The following is an 18,658-nucleotide window of genomic DNA, read 5'->3' on the forward strand; positions in this document are numbered from 1 at the left end:
AATTGTGAATTAATGTAATTCATGTATGTTTTCAGAGAGGCTCCTGTAAAGAATATAAACAATTATCTGGAACCAAGCTGACATTAAATTGGTGAACTACTAGAGTATGGAATTAAATAAAATATGTTAATTTCAGTTATATTAAAACCTTTGGGTCACTTGTTTTAGACTTTTTACATCTACTTTCAATCTAGTATAATGAGGTAATAAATAGATTTTCTTATGTTTAAAATAAAACATCATAAGGAAATTTTATCTTATGTAACTCTGCAAGTATAAATTTAAATGACACCTTTTCCTAAGGCAAAGATTTCCTCCAGTTATATGTAAAGCCTTTTATTACATTTTGAAGAATGGATTTTATACCAAAGATACCTTGTGACAATATGTTCTTTATTCCCATTGATGTGAAAATAATTTAGTTTGGTAATAAAAATAAATATATAAAAGCAACTAATTTGGCAATCTGTGTCAATTTTGGTGAATGTGAAACTAACCATTTTTTGTATATTTAAATGCCTTATTTAGGATTGAAGAGAACAAAATGTACTAGCAAAACTAAATCCAATAATTACGATGCAGAGGTGTTTAAAATGACAGATATAATATTGTAGAAGAGATGGATTTGCACTACTAATTTCATTGTACAATCTTGAAGGCAGTAATGCCTGCCTACACTTCTTGAGTTTACCTTTAGTTTGGTGGCATCTTTAAATACACAAAGAAAATATGAAAGTAAAATTCAAATTTTACCTTCTAAAAGTTATTAGTTTGAGTTTTACAAAAACATACATCTTCATAAAAATAGGGCATTGTCCATCAAATAAGCTTGTATGCTGTTTTTAAAAAAATGCAAACCACATTACTGAGCAGGGTCATTCAGTACATTCCTGAAATAGGAACAGAGAGTGCAGTATAATAAGACTTCAAGGTATTGTATCTGGAACAGGAAATTCCAGTTAGATTCTTATTTTCTCCTTTTGGGAAAATTTGATGTGGGGGAATTTTTTTTTTTTTTTTTTTTTTTGCGGTACGCGGGCCTCTCACTGTTGTGGCCTCTCCCGTTGCGGAGCACAGGCTCCGGACGCGCAGGCTCAGCGGCCATGGCTCACGGGTCCAGCCGCTCCGCGGCGTGTGGGATCTTCCTGGACCGGGGCACGAACCCGTGTCCCCTGCATCGGCAGGGGGACTATCAACCACAGCGCCACCAGGGAAGCCCTGATGTAGGGAAATTTTGAAAACCAAAACCATGTCAGATTCTTTTACTGCATTCAGAGGCCTGTATGAAGCACGTTTCTGCAAATTGCAGACCCAAGCACTTATTAGCTGACAGTCCTGTTCCAACTGGTTGGTCGTGTTGAAGCACAGGAGACTGTATGGGAGTTAATTTGCTCTCCGCCAATAAAAACCCATTTGCCTTGAAAGTGTAATCGTGGGTTAACAAGGGATGTTCAACTTGCATTTGAAAGAAAAATAAAATCAGTTGTCAAATTTAATTTATGCACCATTGAAAAGTTAACTGGAGCAAATGATATTTCTAACTTGGGAACAATAAACAGGATAGAACGAACATACCTTTTCTTAAATTTTTATTTTATTTTTATTTATTTATTTTTTTTAAAGTGAAAGCAGGTTTATTTAGAGACAGAATTCCATAGACAGAATGTGGTCCATCTCAGACAGTGAAAGAGGCCCTGAAATATGGGGTGGTTGGTTCTTTATGGGCTGGGTAATTTCATAGGCTCATTAGTGGGAGAATTATTACAACTATTTTGGGGAAGGGGCAGAGATTTCCAGGAATTGGGTCACTGCCCACTGTTTGGCCTTTTATGGTCATGAGAGGGACTTTTCATGTTGTCCCAGGATTGGTGACCATAACCTAAAACCAAGGAGGAAAAAGAGTCAACTATCCCATTTTCTAATCTCCCCACCTTTCTGTAGAAAGAGAAGATCAGAGAGGGAACCAGTAGTGCAGCAGTGTTTTTGCACCTACCCCCAGCCTCATGAAGTGAAGTCCAAAAAATGACCTAATACTCGTGGAGTATCTGCAGGAAGTGGGAACTAGCAATTCGTTCCCTAGTTGGACATCTGCGTATGTAGTTTTCTGTGATTATTTGAACATGAAGAAAAAAGAATTTGAGAGAGAGAGATGGCAGAACCTTCCCTCCCATGCTTGGGTTTCCAGCAGCACAGCTGATGGCTTAAAAAGATTTGCACTCTCTCTCTGTGGTACCCCATCTAAGGGTTCTGCCTACAAGGTGAGGAAACCCAAGCAGCCATAGGGTGGATGGGATGTGTTGCTGGGAAGTAGGTGAGATAGAGTGAAAGAGAGTTTCTTGCTTCCCAGTGATGGTGCCCAGAGGCCCACCCCTCATACCCCACAAAGTATGTTCACATGTCTCTACAAGACACCTTCACAGAGGCCATTGCTGACCAGTTAGAGTCACTTCTAAGCATCAGCATTCCAGGGAGAATTAGCCTGACCTGGGAAGATTGGAGTTTCAAATCAGATGGGATTGGGTTTTTTAATAACTGAACATGATTTGAAAGAAATGGAATCTGCCCAAGACATTGTTATTATAGGACAGGGATGGAAATTTGACAGAGCATGGCTGAAGGCTACAAGGTCGTGAATATTTTAACATGGAAGTTGTAATTTACTTCAGCGGACATTTGTTTGTTTGTTTGTTTTCTCATAAACAATTCTCTATCACCTGTCCTTACACTTTCCTTTTTTTTTCCTCCCAAATATTTTTCTCACTAAGACCTTTGTTAAGGGTTTAAAATGCAGACAAGAGCAGGCACAAGCTTCTTTTCCTTCTAAGCTGCCCACTGACATTTTTCTAAGGCTCTCATAACTATGGTATTGGATGCATGGATTTCACAGCATTACCCTTTATTCAGGGCAAATAGAGATCTAAAGAGATTCAAGTACTGAGCATACACGTTCATTCTGTACTTCCTTTACTTTCTTAGTAGAATATTTTCTTTTCATATTCCTCTTCTTCCTTCTTTCTTTTTCTACTAACACCTTTACAAACAGCTGGAGCAGCCATTATTTTGAAAATAAAGGTGTACCTAAACCTGCCTAGGAAGAATTGATTACTATTTAATTACCAGTCAATATGGTAGAGCAGCCTCGAAAGTGTATGAAATAGACTACGGGCTATCCTACTTTACAGGTTGGGGTTTACTTCGAGGTTAACAGGAATTAAATGCACAAGCCAACTATTTTCCCTAAATGTTCATTTGATTAGTGTAAACACATAGTAAGTCTTTTTAAAAGGGCTTTTCACGGAGCTTTCCATTCTTTGCTTTTTTAGCCTTAATATCTTTTGTGTTGTTTACTGCTGCTGAGGTTAAGTTCATTTCATATCCATTTATGATTACGAAACTCAGTGAAGGTCCTCCTCGCATTCTAACAGCAAATTCATCATGGGGAAAGTAATTGGTGAGACCTAAAACATGATTCTGGTGAAGGAGAAAGGAATGATATGATTAGAAAAGCAGAACATTTAGTAACTGAGCATGAAGAACATTGTTAGGTTATTCTTTGTTCACTTAACAAAACATTTATTAAGCAGTTACTCTGTGTCAGAACAGATGTCTTGTCTCAGAGATACAGTGGTAAACAGGACATGATCCCTTTCCTCATGGGGCCTATTTCACAGGGAAGCAAGACATTAAGGATTAGTTAATACAATTTAGTGTTATAATATCATGAAGGAAGTACACCACCACACAGCTGAGAGAGTAATGCCTGAGCTGTGGGTCCAGGAACGAGGAAGGCGTAGGAGGAAGAAAGAACAGCATTGTGAGAAGACCAAGATAAGAGAGTCTCTTCTTCAGGGGAAATTAAAGACTGCTCATGGCTGGAGAACTCAAGAGAAACGACACAGGAATGATATTTGAAATTTGGAAGACAGGCATGGCATAGGTCAGGAGGGCTTTGTAATGATGGTAAGAAAGTTCACCTTTTTCAAATGGAAGGAGGAAGCCCTTTAACTATTTTCAGCAGGAGAGTGACATGAAGTGATTTGAGATTTTGAAATTCACTCCTAATGTAGCACCAATCAACACAGGAAGCAAGGAAGCTAGGAGATGGGTTAGCACAGTTTTTAGGAGTGTAAGAGTGGATGGTGGAGAAATAGGTAAGTGCTACTTACGAGCTACTTAAGTGATAGAACTAAAGAATTCTCTTGTATAAAATATTTGGAAATATATTATTTATTTATATGATACATTTCCTCTCATTCAAAAATAATCTTGAATTAAGTCTCCCCAGATACGTAAAGTGGGAAAAGACAAAGGAAAATTCGGGTAGAATGGTAAGTTGAAGACAAATCAGAAGTTTTTTATTTTGTTTTTGTTTTTTTACAAATCTACAGGCTATAAAATGCCTTGTATTATTAATAAGGGTAAAAGGAAAATTTGGCTCTCACATTCTAGTATCCTGAAGAAAAGTAATAGAACAGCTACACATTCACACTAAATATTGGAGTTACTCAGAACTGAAGCTTCGGAGTAAGGGGCAGTGTTTGTAGCCAGACTGCCTGGGTTGAATTCTTTGGTCTGTCCATGCTGGCAAGACCAAAGACTTGAAACCATTGAGCCTCAGTTTCTTTATCTGTGTGATGGGCATAATACTAGCATGCATCTCACAGATTGTCAGAAGAATTAAATGCTGTCATTAAACAAACATTTTTTGAACATTCACTGTATTCTAGAAGATGTTCTATTTACTGGAGATCCCACAGAGATCAGGATAGACAATGGACTGAGAAGTTCTGGTGCTTACATTCTGCTTCAGGATGAGTGAGAGATGGTGGAAGAAATAGACAAGTAATAAACATACAAATGAAGATTGTCAATATCACAAGGCTGTCAATTTCACCCAAATTTATTAATCATCCCAATAATCATATCAAAGGTATTCTTTTTGAAGTAAACCAGCTGATTTTAAGTTCGTATGGAAAAATGAAGAGACAAGAATAGCAAGAAAATTTTTGAAGGAGAATAATAACGAGAGGGATTATCCTGATGTATTTTGAAACAATTTTATAGCTACAATAGTCGACCTAGTTAGTGTTAGGTAATGGGTAGAGGCAAGTCAATTTGACCGACTAGAAAGTTGAGATCGAGGCCCGTAGGCAACAGGAATTTGGTGTTTGATAGGGGAGTTATTTTAAACCAGGGTGTGAAAAGATGGACTATTCAATAAATTGAAAAACTGGGTAGCTTTTTGGAAAAAAATTGTTGATACATTCCTCATAGTAAGAGGGGAAAATATTACTTTCTGCCTAAATAAAATGTTAGTCTCAAAATGTTGGTAAGCAGGGAGGCCTTGTATAGGGCAGCCTGTAATGCTGCCTTGAAAGGTAGCAGTGAAAAATACAACAACAAAAAGCTTAAAATCCTTACTACTAGCCCTGGTTTGTGTTTTCACTTTGGTGATGCATTTTAGTTTTTATTTGTTAGAAAATATTTCAGCTATTCAAAGGTATAAGAATATTATTATGAGCATCCATGAACCTAGCATTCCAAATTTAGAAAAAATAAACATTCCACATGTTTGTGAAGCCCACATATACTATCTCTGATTTATGTGTCTTCTTCCCTAGGACCTGGTTAACTAAATGAGGCACCTAGCGCTACTTAATCCTTTTAACATTTCGTATTTGAGATTTCCCCATGGTGCTTTATAAGCATTAGTACTTACATTTTCACTTTTATCTGTATGGATATTTATTCATTTAATTTTCATATTTCTGATGGCCATGGGCACTTAAGGTGTTTATTTTTATTTTTCTCTTCCATCAGCAGATACTTTCAGGTCCACTTGCAGAACACACCCAGGATCTCACCTGGTCCAAGCCATCATCTTCTTGCTAAATCATTGCAATAAACTCCTCACTGCTCATTGCTCCTGCTTCAATCTATTCTCAGGACAATGACCAGAGGGATTTTTGCAAAGTATAAGTCAGAATCTTTTGCAAATTTTCCCTATAAAGGTCAAAGTAGTAAGATTTTAGAAATCCCTTCATGACCTGTCTCCCTGCCAGTTACTTCTCTGGCCTCCTTTTCTCCTCCTTCCTCAACCTCAGCCAAACTGGCTTCCTTGCTTCTCCTCAGCCATACCAGGCATCCCCCTGCCTCAGGGAAGCACTTGCTGCTGCTTCTGCCAGAAACAGTCTTCTCCCCTGTGACTATCTCTAATCCACTAATCTCTCATCCATTTCAAGATTTTTACTTAAATGGCATTCTCTCAGCGAGGTCTTCCTCAGTCCTACTATTTATACTCCAATCCACCCCTGAAAACGATTTCCCTCTCTGCTTTATTTTTCCCCCCACCACTTATCACTTCCAACACATAATTTGCTGTATTGTCAGTTTTCCTCCACTAAAGGATTCAAGAAAGAAAGTAGGTCTGCCCTTTTTGTCAACTGTCATCGCCTAGAAATCTAGAACTTTTCTTGCCGCCTCCCACGTGCTCAATAAATATTTCATGTAGGAATTAATAAGTGAGACTTGGACATACCCATTAGTAGTAGATGGAGTTGCTCATTTCCAACATTTCTCAAGTAATTAACATGAAGTGAAAGCAAAAAGAATTATATATTTACAATTAGCTGAATTTAGAGATTCATTAAAGATGTTTGGTAAAAAGGTGCCAGTATAAAATAGCATGGAACCAGCAAGTGATTTAAGAAAATTCATCAGAGCTGTCCTTGTCTGACCCCGTCCTTCTCTGTTTCCTTCCAAGTTACCATATTGTGTTTCCATTTCAGCTGCTGGAATTAGATTTGTGATTCTCTTGAATAGCTTTTAGTGCCCTTATGTGACAATTATTTGACCCCATGAGGCCTTTTGGATGACAAACAAACCCTGATGAATTACTGGCACCTTCTCTTACATTTTCAGCCCTTTAAACGAATTCTGTCTTTGCCAAGTACTATCTTGCCAAGTAGCAATATGTTACCTACCAAAAATAGTTTTATTTCTGTTGGCCAAAGGAAGAGTTTTCTCCACCAAGAACAATCATTCTTAGGAAGTAGTAGTTAGGTGTAGCCATATATAGTTAATAGTCAAATGTGTTTTGTTTTATTTTCCTAGTTTCAAAAATATGTTAACATTACAGAAGAAAGGGTGAAGATTTTAAGAGCAATATTGTTCATATTGTGACTAGGAATGTTGAAAGTGGCTCCCGAATTCAGCAATGAGGAAGATATAACAGCAAAATAATAATGGATGCTAACATTTACTGAAGATTACTGTGTTCCCAACATCTGCTAAATGATTTACTTGATTTACTGCATTTTCTCCAACCCAGTGAGACTGATAATGTTTTTTACAGAAGTAAAGTATCACAGAGAAGTTAAATAACTCACCCAACATTGCAGAGTTAGGGTTCACATCAGGCAGTCAGACTCCAAGGCTCAGACTCTTAACCCTTAAACATCCTTAAGAAGGAATGAAGTGCAAGTGAAACATACCTGGAAAATATATGGGTTTTTAAAAATTTATTGACACTTTGAAAATGTTTATAAATGTTTTATAATGTTTTCAGACAAAACTCAGAGTTTAAAATATGATAAATATGACTTGTCTGCTTTAATCCATCCAGAAGCTACAGAGGTTATGATGAAATATTTTGATTTTTATAAATTCATCTCTTTTCTTCTAGAAGGTTCATTTGTTGTACTTACAGAGTTCATAAACTTTATTCACCAAAAGTAAATGGAATTTATTGTACAAAATGGGAAAAATCATTATTGTATATTCACAATAAATTTTGTCATAAGTTGAGTTTTTAATAAATTTCCAAACTCACTGAGTAGAATATTCTAGAATAAAAAGGAAACTGCACTTTCTGTGATAAACTTATATTCTTTTAAAAAATACTTCTGGTAATCTCTTTTGGAGATCCTTACTTTTATCACAAAGAAGTATCTTTTCTTAACTGATACACAATTGGAAGAAATCCATTGCTATGATATGGATAGAAATTAAGAGTATGCTTTCTATAAAATCAAACTGATAATTTGAGATGTATGTATTCATAATTTTAAATACAAAGCAAAGTCAGTTACATACAGGAGCCAAGCAGGTATCATAAAGGGGATGAAGTGGGCTGTATTACTGAGACTATAAGACAAGTATTATATATAGGTCGTGCATGACATGATATACCTAAACAAAGACTAAAAATCAGATGCTATAGCTCACTGGTTCATGATCACAATAAATGCTTTTATTAACTGGATTGTGAAAACCTTCTACTTTTTAAAAATTTGCCATCTCTCAAGCTTCTATGTTGTGTTAGTTTCGAAATTTTTATAGCAACTCTTTGTAAATCGTGTCATCATTTTGAGCACCACACAGATAACTTCTTTGAACTGTGCTTGTCCATTCTTACAGTTGGAAAACTCCAGATTATGTATGACAAGGACTTTTTTGAACCACATTCACTGTTTGTCTCTCTCTGTGTGTATGTGTGTATGCTTTTGTTGCAGAGAAGGCCAGCAATCGCCAGAACAATGGCAGAAGATGTATGGCAGATGCTCTGGGAATGAAGTGTACCACATCGTTTTGGAAGAAAGTACATTTTTTGCTGAATATGAAGGAAAGAGCTTCACCTATGCTTCTTTCCATGCACACAAAAAGTATGTTTCTGCTTCCAGAGTGGAATTAAAATATTAATCAGTCATACCTTTAAACACAGTTTTCCATTATATAACCCATATTGGTGCTCATAAGTTGCAATTATTCTTGAATTTTTGACATAATTATTGAGACATTTGAATTCTGGCCTTTGGTATGGTCTCTACGAGTTAAGATTCTTGGGTGTATCATATAACTTAGTAAGAATATTGACTTTAGTATCTTTTAATTTAACTTTAAAAATATTTTAATCCTGTAAAAATTCACATGAAAATGAATCTCCTTTATAAATCTAAATTTTAAAGTGGTGATTAAAAATTTAAACAAAGTAAAAATAACATTTATAAAAGCTAGACATTTTTTTAAAACTTGCTTTGTCCAGAAAAATAAGTTAAAAAATAAATGATAGTACCTTCCAATTCAAACATAGATCATTATTATTTTTGTTCTTTTTGAGAGAAATTCTTTACTTAAGAAATAAAAAGTATGTCTAACATGAAAATAATATATTATTAGTATTATAAAATATTAATATAACATTTTTAAGATTTGTAATAATCTAGTATATTCCAGTAATCTAATATCTAAAGTATTCTACTTTAATTCCCAACATGATTCTGTTTATATACTTTTTTTATATTTAAAAAATATTTTTAAGTTTGATTTATTTGTAACACTATAAGACATATTGAGATAAAAATATTCAGAAGGTTTTGTGTTTGGAACATAACCTGAAAAAGTATATAAGAAATTTTAAGTAACACCTGTTACATTTAGTGGTTATTATTTCTCCTAATTAAGTTGTGTACCTATTCAATGCTATTTAATTTTTTTTTCTAAATTTTTTTCTAAAATTCAAGACAGAACAAAAATAAATTTAGGGACCCTAATTCTTTCTCTTGTGACCTTGAGTAAGTTTCTTCCTCTCCCCTAAGCCAATGGCTGTCAAACTTTTTTGACCAAAGTAAGAAATACTGTTTTATCTTTTTTGACCAAATTAAGGTATACATTTTATGGTAAGACCCAGTACACACACACAAAATTTACAATAAAACTCTTACCCTTACTAAATGATATGTAGATAATATTTCTATTATCTTTTATTCCATTCTTTTTTATTAAAAAACATATATAGTCTTAATTAACTAAATTGATTTCACAACACACTAAGGACATAGTTGTTTTTTTTTTTTTTTTCCTTTAAAAACAAGAGCCTTGAACTTTTAGGATCTTTTCAAGCTTTCAAATGTTCTTATTTGAGGTTTTAATTTTTCTCTGCCTTATAATAGTTTAATTATTTTCTTACATATGTGAACTTTAAAAAAAAAAACTAATTGCTGAATTTAACCCTTAAACTCTTTTATTTTTTTTTTTTAATTAAGGTTTGGTGTCTGCTTGATTGGTATTAGGAGGGAGGATAATAAAAACATTTTGCTGAATCCAGGTCCTCGATATATTATGAGTGCTACAGATATATGTTTCTATATTAATATTACCAAAGAAGAGAATTCAGCATTTAAAAACCACGACCATCAGAAAAAAAGCAATGTATCAAGGTCATTTTATCATGGACCATCTAGATTACCTGTACATAGCATAATTGCCAGCATGGGTAAGTATAAATACATTTGGAAATATCATTAGTCTCTTTCTTTGAAAAGAATAATAAATATACTTTAATTTTTCTTAAAATTCCAAAGCCAAATTTAAAACATACTTGTGTGTATTACAAACTTGGTATAGCTAAGTATTACAGAACAAAATTTCAAATCTGTTAAATTGGTAAGAAATTAAGCTAATTCAAAACGTCTAACGATGATTTCATATATCTGATTAGTATATAAGCACCTGACACTTCTATATTTCTTTGTCAGTTCTCTATTCAGTTATCAGTAGTGGTTCTTTCAAATACTCTCCATTTTTCTCAAAACTCTCCTATCCATCTAATTCTCATCATAGAACTTGGCTTCTGTGACACAGAAATTAAAAAAAAAAAGATTCAGACAAATAAGAATTTCCTTTAAATTTTGCCACCAAACCACCTACACACCTATAAGCATTTAGTTTCTATCACAAGGAAAATGAGTTTCTTCTTTTAACTTCTAATATTTTAGTATAAATGCATTCACTTATGCCATGGACCCTTCTCCATTTCCCCCTTAGGAACTTCAGTCTTTTATTCATCCTCATTACCTAAATTTTTTTTTTTTTTTTTCAAAATCCTTGGTTCATTCTCTCCTCCCTCCCTCTGTCTCTCTCTCTGACTTCACCTCTCTACACACACACACACACAACACACTTCTGGACCTCATGTTACGACATCATTTTCACAGATAAATTCCTCTAAAGAGCTGTCTGCGGTTGACAGCTTGAAATCTTATTGTTCCCTCATGTCTCTACCAGTTTAGTCTGAAATCTGCAATCATTATATTACTGAAACTCCTCTGGCAAGGCCACCACTCTCCTCTTTGTCACTAAATCCAGTGGACATCTTCGCATCTTCCAGTGGACATCTTAAAATGCTCTAGTGCTTTTCCTCTGCATCCTGTACATTCATTTTCCCTAAATAGTCACATCTGATCTCAGAGATTCAACTGTCCTCCATAAATTGATGCTTCCCTTACCTAAATCATTACCTTAAACCTCTCTTCACAACAATATATTCAACTGTCCGTGGGTTATTTCTATCTGAGTGCCTACAGGAAAAACCGACGCGGCATATTCAAATTGAACTAATCTTCCCCCCTCATTCAAAACCATTTCTACCTCCTTTTTTTTTTTGCTAAAAACAAATGGGACATCATCATCCTCTGATTGGTAATGCCACAAGTCTGACTTTTACGATTCCTCTCTTATACTTCATAATTCACTGAATTCTACTAAATCTGACCATTAAGTAGCCCCTAATGTCATTCATTTCTGTGTCCATTCTCAGTGCTATCAGTGTGGTCAGTCTGAACCTCCCTCATCCTTTCTCTCCACTGCAGCATCATCCCCCCAATCTTTTCTGCACGCCTCCGGCCTTGCTGCCCTACACTGTCCTCCACCTTGCAACCAGAGTAATAATGTTTACATAATGTTATAGTCATTTTCCTGCGTTAATCTTTTTAATTGCTTCCTATGAGCCATTGGAAAAAAAGTCTAAATTTTATAACATGGCTTATAATTGGATGATCAAAACCTCTTTTTTACATGAGGTAATCCCAGTTTTCCCAGGACAGTACCGGTTTATATACATTTTCCTGGTGTCATTATTAACAGAACTCTACTTTGACTCTCAGGAATATCTTAATTTAGAAGATAAATTACACTGTCACTTTACTTAAAGTTTTTTTTTTTAATGATTCTTTCTTATATTTTTAGTCCCACATTTTACCATCCCTTCAATTGCTTTCTTAAGTCCCAATCATACTAAATTTCTTTCAGTCTTCACTAATGGTTTTTCATCATCTCTTCAATTGCTCTCCTAAGCCCCCATCATATTAATTCATTTCAATCTTCCCTAATGGTTTTTTCACCAGTGAACCTTAATGCTTTGTTTCTTCGGACGGCATTTACTCCTCAGCCCCCAACTTTGCCTATGTAACTACTTCTAATCCTTTGCATCTCAGTCCCAATATCACCCCCTCTGAGGCATATTTCCTGGTCCTGCTTGGACTTTGTTAAGTAAATCTGATTGTCATTGATATAACATGATTATTTCTCTTCCATAGCAGTTCTATTCATTTCTTTCACATATTCAAGAATTACTTATTGAGTACCTAGTGTGTGCCAGGAACTCTTATAAGTATTTGTGATTAGAGAACAAGCAGACAGAGATCCCTAGCTCCCAGAGCTAACATTCTATCATGGGGAAGACTTGCAATAAATAACATATATAAAAAAATTAAAAGTAAATTATTTAGTAGGTTAGAAGGTGATGAGTAATAAGATAAAAGAGAGAAGAAAACAGAGCTAGTAAAAGTGCGTATGAATTTTGGGAGAACTGGATTTTTGAGTGGATTGTAGGCCTCATGGAAAAGGTGACATTTGAGAAAATACTTGAAGAAAAATGAGGGAATTATCCCTGTGGTTGTCTGAAAGAAGAACATTCCTTCAGGGATAATAGCCAGTACAAAGGCCCTAAAGTAGGAGTAGGAGCCTGACAGATGTGCTCCAGGAACAGTAAAGAGGCCCTCGTATACAATGGAATATTACTCAGCCATAAAATGGAACAAAATTGGGTCATATGTAGAGACGTGGATGGACCTAGAGAGTGTCATACAGAGTGAAGTAAGTCAGAAAGAGAAAAACAGATATCGTATATTATCGCATACATGTGGAATCTAGAAAAATGATGCAGATGATCTTATTTGCAAAGCAGAAACAGAGACACAGACGTAGAGAACAAACGTATGGATACCAAGGGGGAAGGGGGGGTGGTGGGAAGAATTGGGAGATTGGGATTGACATATATACACTATTGATACTATGTATAAAACAGATAACTAATGAGAACCTACTGTATAGCACAGGGAACTCTATTCAGTGCTCTGTAGTGACCTAAGTGGGAAGGAAGTCTAAAAAATAGGAGATATATGTATACGTACAGCTGATTCACTTTGCTGTACAGCAGAAACTAACACACATTGTAAAGCAACTATACACCAATAAAAATTAATTTGAAAACATAGAAGAGGCCTTCGTGACTCAAACATGATGATTTGATGGTAAGAGTACAGGAGATGAGAGGGAAAAGGTAAAAAGAGGTCAGATCATGTTGGGCTTTTTAAGTCAATGTAAGAGTTGTAGCTTCCACTCTGAGTGAAGTGGGAGTCACGATAAAGTTCTAAGCAGAGGAACAGCGTGATCTCACCTGTGCTGAACTCCGTTTTAACACAATCACTTTGGCTGCTGTTGAGAATAGATGCTTTAGGTCAAGGATCCAGTGTATTTTCAAGTGGCATTGGTAAAAAAGAAAAAAAAAATTCTGTGTATACTGTGAAGGTAGAGGAACCAGGATTTGCTGCTGAATGGGAAGTGAACTGTAAGAAAAAGAGAAGTGTAAAGAACTCAAGGTTTTTCATATAAGCAGCAGGAAAAAGGGAATGGCCATCAATGAGGGTGGGGGAGTAAAGGTTTAGTGGGAGCCAGGGAAGATACAGAGTTCAGTTTGGGACACAGTGAATTTCAAATATCTGTTAGACATTGAGAGGAAGATGTCAAACAAGAGATTAGGGGCTTCCCTGGTGGCACAGTGGTTGAGAGTCCGCCTGCCGATGCAGAGGACACGGGCTCGTGCCCCGGTCCGAGAGGATCCCATGTGCCGCGGAAGGGCTGGGCCCGTGAGCCATGGCCTCTGAGCCTGCGCATCCGGAGCCTGTGCTCCGCAACGGGAGAGGCCACAACAGTGACAGGCCCGCGTACCGCAAAAAAAAAAAAAAAAAAAAAAAGAGGTAAGAGTCTAGAGTTCAGGAGAGAGGTGTATGCTGAAAAAGTAAATTTTGGATTCCTGAGCTTATGTATTATATTTAAAGCCATGAGACTGAACAAGATCATTGAGAAAACGATTGTGGGAAGAAAAGGGATAAAGACAAAGGACCAAATCCTGCAGCACGTCAATATTAATATCAGGATGATGGGAAGAAACCAGCAAAGGAGACAAAGAAGGAGCTACTACAAGGTAGCAGGGAAACCAGATGAGTGTCCTGTCCTGGGATCCAAATGAATCAAGTGTATGCAGAGGGTGGAGTTACCAGCCATGTCTGATGCTGCTAGTAGGTCAAATAACATGAGAACTGGCCATTGAATTTAGCAAAACAGTGTTCTTTGCCTTGATAACAGCCCTTTCAATGACGTGGTAGTGGAGAATGCCAGATCAGAGGGGTTTATGACAGAATGGCAGAAGACAATGTAGAGAAATTAGGTCTAGACGACTCTGAAAAAGTTGTGCTGAAAAAGAGTGCAAAGAAAAGACTTGGTGGCAATGGTAGATGTGCAAGAAAGTGAGAAGGGCAAGTTAATCAGGAGTATAGGTAAGAGAATGAGTACAGTGATGGACCATGGAACTTAACTTAGGTAAGGAAGTGAAAAGACATCTGTTGGTTGAAGGAGACTGAAAAGCTAGTGAATTTAATAGATTATAGTTCCAGTGGGAATCAAAAAGGAGGGAGCTGGCAAGAGAAGAGGTGACAATAAGTATCAAAGAATGAGATGCCAGAAATAGAGCTTATGTGTCAATAGTAATCATAAATCATAAATCAATAGTAATTATAAAATCTAGGGTATGACCGTGAAAGTGAATGGCTAAGGAATGATGGGAGAAAAGGCCATTAGTGGAGTATAGTCTATAAAAAAAACATGGAATCACTATGTGTACACCTGAAACTAATATAAAACTAATATAATGTTGTTAGCAGTACTTCAATTAAAAAAAAAAACAACACTACGTGGGATGACAGACACAGGAGTGAACAAAGAATATAGTGAAAGATACTGGGTACAGAGCTGCGGTATTATAGGTGATGAAAGGAAAATGGTCTGAAAGAGGCAGTGAGAACATTGAGGGTATCTCCCCACTTCCAAAACACAGACATCTCTTTAGGTGTTGCAGCCTTCAGAACTGCAGGGAAAGATGTCAGAGAAGAGCCAGGTTTTGTTAGGGGAAGGAAGGATTCAAAGAAGAGCTTGTATCTGTAACTGTGACTGCTTTCTAAAATTGTGTCTTCCCTCTGCTAAATTCTGACTTTCTCTTGGTCATATCCCCCAAGCCCAGCTTGGTGACAGATATCAGTGTTGGCAGAATTGTCAGGGAGAGACCACATTTCCTGTGTTGGTCAGGAAGATGGTGAAGAGGTAACTGGAGGTGATGTGGAGACATATTTGGGAGGGGGTGGAATTCAGAGAACATGGTTCCTTAGGAAGCAGGTGGGGACTTATCCCCACCGCAAGAGTAGGGCTTAGTTTTACATAAATGGAGGTATGTCTGTTTCATTCCAAATGTAAATGAGGGGAAAAAAAAATGTCTGGTGAAACTCTCATGTTCATTTGCTTGAAGAAGTTGAAGGATTTCTTCTGCCGTAACTTCTCTTTTCTCTTTGAATTAGACGACGTGGTCATCTGTAGGGGATAAACGTCATAAATATGGATTTGGATTAATAGTATTAAGATGCAAATCATATCATATGGCTTTATTTCGATAAATCAACCTTATAAAATTTCATGTTTGATCAGATCCAGTCACCTGATTAGTGGAAAAGTCAATCTCAGTTTTTCTAAGATCCCCATCTCACCTCTAAGATAGATTGAATTATAAATTAATCCTTATTTATGGTGCTAAAACAGTGGCCAAGTGTACAGCTTCTGATGCCAACCGCCTTTGTCTCTGCTCAGATACTGGAATTGCTGACTGCTGGTCATCACGTCCTTTCCTCAGGCACAGCAGCTCTAGACATATTCTTACAGGCCCCTCGCAGGAGTATTCCCTGTTGACTGTAGACACACCAGCCCACCCCTCCCTCTAATCTGAGTGTTGTGTATAGTATATGAAGAGGTACTAGCCTCTAAAACCTGACCTCCCACATTTCAATGTTGAGGAATAGCCAGATATTCTCCCCAGTCTCTTGTTTCTATCAACTTTCACACTCAGAGACATTGAGATGCCAAAACCCATGAGGTTTTTTTCCCCCCCTTTACAAACTTAGGCTGTTATAGTGAAGAAGGTGGCAAGGTCAGACAGAAGTCTGAAGGAAGTGGAGAGTGTTTTAATAGTTGCTTCGAAGAATGAGACGAAATGAGGACTAAGGGCTTTCAGAAGGATGACCGGCTATCCATAAAAGCATACATGAAGTGAGTTATCGTAAAATATGGAGGCAGTTATCTGTTAGATTGGATTATTTCTACCAGAAGGGGAGAGACATCCACTTTCCATATACTGATGTTTAGACTAGTTTTTAAATGTTAATTTAAAATCTCAAAGGAAGTTGTTTCTTCCGCTTACTATTCCTTGAGTATCCCAAGAATTCAAAAGCCTTAAGCTATTTAGATTCGCTCTTCTTATTGCCCCAAGGTATTTCCGTGGCTCCTGTGCTCGTGATTTTCTTTTAGGTCAAAAAAATCAAATGTCATGATTTCAGAGTAGCCCTTGTCATCGCCTAGTGAAAAGCTCATCCCTCCTCCCGCTTCCCATCCCCACTATTCCGTATCACATAATTCTGTTTTATTTTCTGCATGGTATTTGGCGTTATCAGGAATTACTTTTTTCACTTCTCTGTCCACTTGATTATCTTAAAGATAAATCCGTATGTGTAGAAACCTTGTCTGCCTTGTTCCTTGCATACCTCAAGTGCCTAGACTAGTGCTTGCCACACAGAGTACTTAATAAATATTTGCTGAATAAACATAAACATTAATGGTTCTAATGTAAAAAAGCGGTTATAAATCAGTAAGAGAAAGATTAAAAAATGGGGGAAAAAGATATAATGAGAAACCCACAAAATGCAAATGGCAAATTTTTTTCATTAATTTTAAATAAATATAAATGGAAACAAGGTATTTTTTTAACTGAAATTTCTAAGTATTTCAGGATTTCACAAATCTTATGTTTCATACTATAGAGCTGGTTGCAGCAAATACACTTTTGCACAAATACAGAAATTGTTTTTATCCATGCGGGCAAAAATACCCATATTAAAAAGAAATAAATAACCTTTGAGATTAAAGGATAAACAGTATATCATATATTTCCTGGTTATTCTGGCTGTATTTCATCTCACTTTGATCATTAAATGATTGACAGGTCCTATAGGTTAGGCGGCAAATGCTTTGATGGATTTTCATGTCTCATTGTTCCAGGAACTGTGGCCATAGACTTGCAAGACACAAGCTGTAGGTCAGCAAGTGGCCCTACCCTGTCTCTTCCTTCAGAAGGAAACAAAGAAGTCAGAAGACCCAGCATTGCTCCCGTTTTAGAGGTTGCAGATACGTCATCACTTCAAACATGCGATCTTCTAAGTGATCAATCAGAAGATGAAACTACACCAGATGAAGAAATGTCCTCAAATGTGGAGTATGTTTGTAAGATTTACTGGGATTTGTGCTTGCCAAGAAAAACTAATATCCTTCCCTTCTGGACATCCTAGAATCAATCCTACATGCTTCTACCAAAATACCCTTCCTATTAGCCAGTATCTCTCTTGATGATAAAGTAACCTAAGTCCTCAAATTTCTGGCTTCAACAGCTATTGACAGCCTCATTTTTCTCTATATTATCCTTTATCCTTAAAGAAAAAAATAGGTAAATCAGCATTTCCATGATATAACCTATATTATATTTTACATATTTTTCTTTAAGGATACAGTTTGTATTTTCATAATTACATGATTTTGTTGAATTATAATGTACCTTCTACCTCTAATTTATTTTTTCACTTCCATATTGAAGTTCAATCAATTATTCAATGACATGTAATGCAGCTTCTTCCATTAAGCTTCTCTTATTTCAGCATTCAGCAATCATTTTTATTCAGGATACATCAATAATATTTTGAATGAATGAATAAAGGAAGTACTAGTTCTCTTTACTAAGATTCCATAACAGATAGTATCAATGTTTAAGCTATTAATCACATTTTAGCCTACAGTAGAGGTTGTTTACTTGTCGTATATTATGTTGGCATTTCTTTCTTTTTTTTTTTTTTTTTTTTGCGGTACACGGATCTCTCACTGTTGTGGCCTCCCCCGTTGCGGAGCACAGGCTCCGGACGCGCAGGCTCAGCGGCCGTGGCTCACGGGTCCAGCCGCTCCGCGGCATGTGGGATCTTCCCGGACGGGGGCACGAACCCGTGTCCCCTGCATCGGCAGGTGGACTCTCAACCACTGCACTACCAGTGAAGCCCTGTTGGCATTTCATGAGGAAAGCACAGTGTTCAACAGTCTTGACAGTGGAGTCTGAAGGAATTTGTGTCCCATGGCAGTTCTACCTTATACTGGTTGTGTGCCAGTGACTTTGATTAAATCT

General features: G+C 36.5%; 1 protein-coding gene across 2 annotated transcripts in view; it reads left to right on the forward strand.

Annotated features, from left to right (window-relative positions):
• The window catches only part of KCNT2 (potassium sodium-activated channel subfamily T member 2), a 369,346-nt gene that overhangs the window by 253,426 nt on the left and 97,262 nt on the right, over positions 1-18,658 (forward strand). For both annotated transcript variants that reach the window (XM_082654683.1, XM_082654684.1), the window contains exons 15-17: positions 8,514-8,663; positions 10,044-10,273; positions 17,494-17,707. In XM_082654683.1, the coding sequence (XP_082510809.1) occupies positions 8,514-8,663; positions 10,044-10,273; positions 17,494-17,707 (594 nt within the window). The remainder of the gene's footprint in view (positions 1-8,513; positions 8,664-10,043; positions 10,274-17,493; positions 17,708-18,658) is intronic.

Source organism: Grampus griseus, assembly GCF_964374135.1.
Source record: "Grampus griseus genome assembly, chromosome: 1".
Taxonomy (NCBI): domain Eukaryota; kingdom Metazoa; phylum Chordata; class Mammalia; order Artiodactyla; family Delphinidae; genus Grampus; species Grampus griseus.